This window comes from Myotis davidii, unplaced genomic scaffold (assembly GCF_000327345.1).
Source record: "Myotis davidii unplaced genomic scaffold, ASM32734v1 scaffold590, whole genome shotgun sequence".
In the NCBI taxonomy this organism is placed as follows: domain Eukaryota; kingdom Metazoa; phylum Chordata; class Mammalia; order Chiroptera; family Vespertilionidae; genus Myotis; species Myotis davidii.
Window position 1 is genome coordinate 723,310 of NW_006282381.1, and position 1,062 is coordinate 724,371.

Genomic DNA, 1,062 nt, shown 5'->3' on the forward strand with positions numbered 1-1,062 from the left:
GGCCCTCACTCACCCGTGGTGCGGAGGCCGGTGCTGCAGTCCACGCCCCGCACGGTCACGATGAGCAGGGCGTGCGAGCGGGAGCTGTGCTGGTTCAGGTTGGTGAACTCCGTGGTGCGGTTGGTGTGGCCGAACTCAAACACCTGGGGAGGGGGACAGAGGTACAGACAGGGCTCGAGCGGGGCCTTGGGATCGCCCCGTCCCCAAGTACCCGCCCCCGGGAGGGTGTCACCCTCTGCGTGGCACCGAGGAGGAAACAGGCTCAGAAAGCTCGGGGCGGGGGCTCCCCACATTCCCCCGCCCCGTCCCCCCAGGTCCACACCTTGTTGATGTCGTCCACGCTCTGCACCCGGAACTCCGTCAGCCCTGGCACGTACAGCTGCCCGCTGCCGTCGGGGCACAGTCGGATCTCCAGCTTCTCCTGGGGCTCCTGCCCCAGCAGGTCCCTGCCGGGGTGGGGGTGGAGGGGACGACAGTCACGCTCTCCTCCTGTGTCTGCTGGCTCTGCACCTGCCCCAAACCTGGAAGGTCCCCCATCCAACCACACCCCTTCCTGGAGACTGGGCTAAGGCCCTCCTCCTCCTTTTCGTCCTCCTCCTCCCTGCACTCAGCCCACTGAAGGGCGGAGACCGACTGTCCCCCAAAAGGCCTGTGGTGGTGCTCCTCCTGCCCCCACAGTGCACTGGCTGCTGTGGACAGGCCCCCCACAGCCCACCCTCACTTAGCACACCTGGGCAGCCTGCAGGTATGGGAGGAGCCTCCAGGGGAAAAGGAACTCCTCAGGTGGGCGGCCCAGGGCTAGGGAGCAGAGAGAGCCCTCCTCCCTGCCCTCCTCCCCTGCCCGTTGGTGGGGGAGGGTGGCCTGGGGCCAAGAAACGCTCTGAGCTGAGTCCTGGTGTACAGCCCCCACTCCTTCAAGGAGACCCATTCCCATCCCACCTGGCTCGACACGGTCCTGAGACCACAAAGCTTCCCGGAGGCCTGTGCGACCCCAGGGCCGCCCACCTGAGGGCTCACACCTGAGAACCACCCACCTGAGGGCCCTCCACCTGCTGGCCTTCC

General features: G+C 67.3%; 1 protein-coding gene across 1 annotated transcript in view; it reads right to left on the reverse strand.

The window, feature by feature from the left end:
* Positions 1 to 1,062, reverse strand: part of KIFC3 (kinesin family member C3) — a 31,064-nt gene that overhangs the window by 2,808 nt on the left and 27,194 nt on the right. The window contains exons 15-16 of the mRNA XM_015558797.1: positions 323 to 481; positions 14 to 143 (exon numbers count right to left, since the gene is read on the reverse strand). Coding sequence (XP_015414283.1) covers positions 14 to 143; positions 323 to 481 — 289 coding nt within the window. The remainder of the gene's footprint in view (positions 1 to 13; positions 144 to 322; positions 482 to 1,062) is intronic.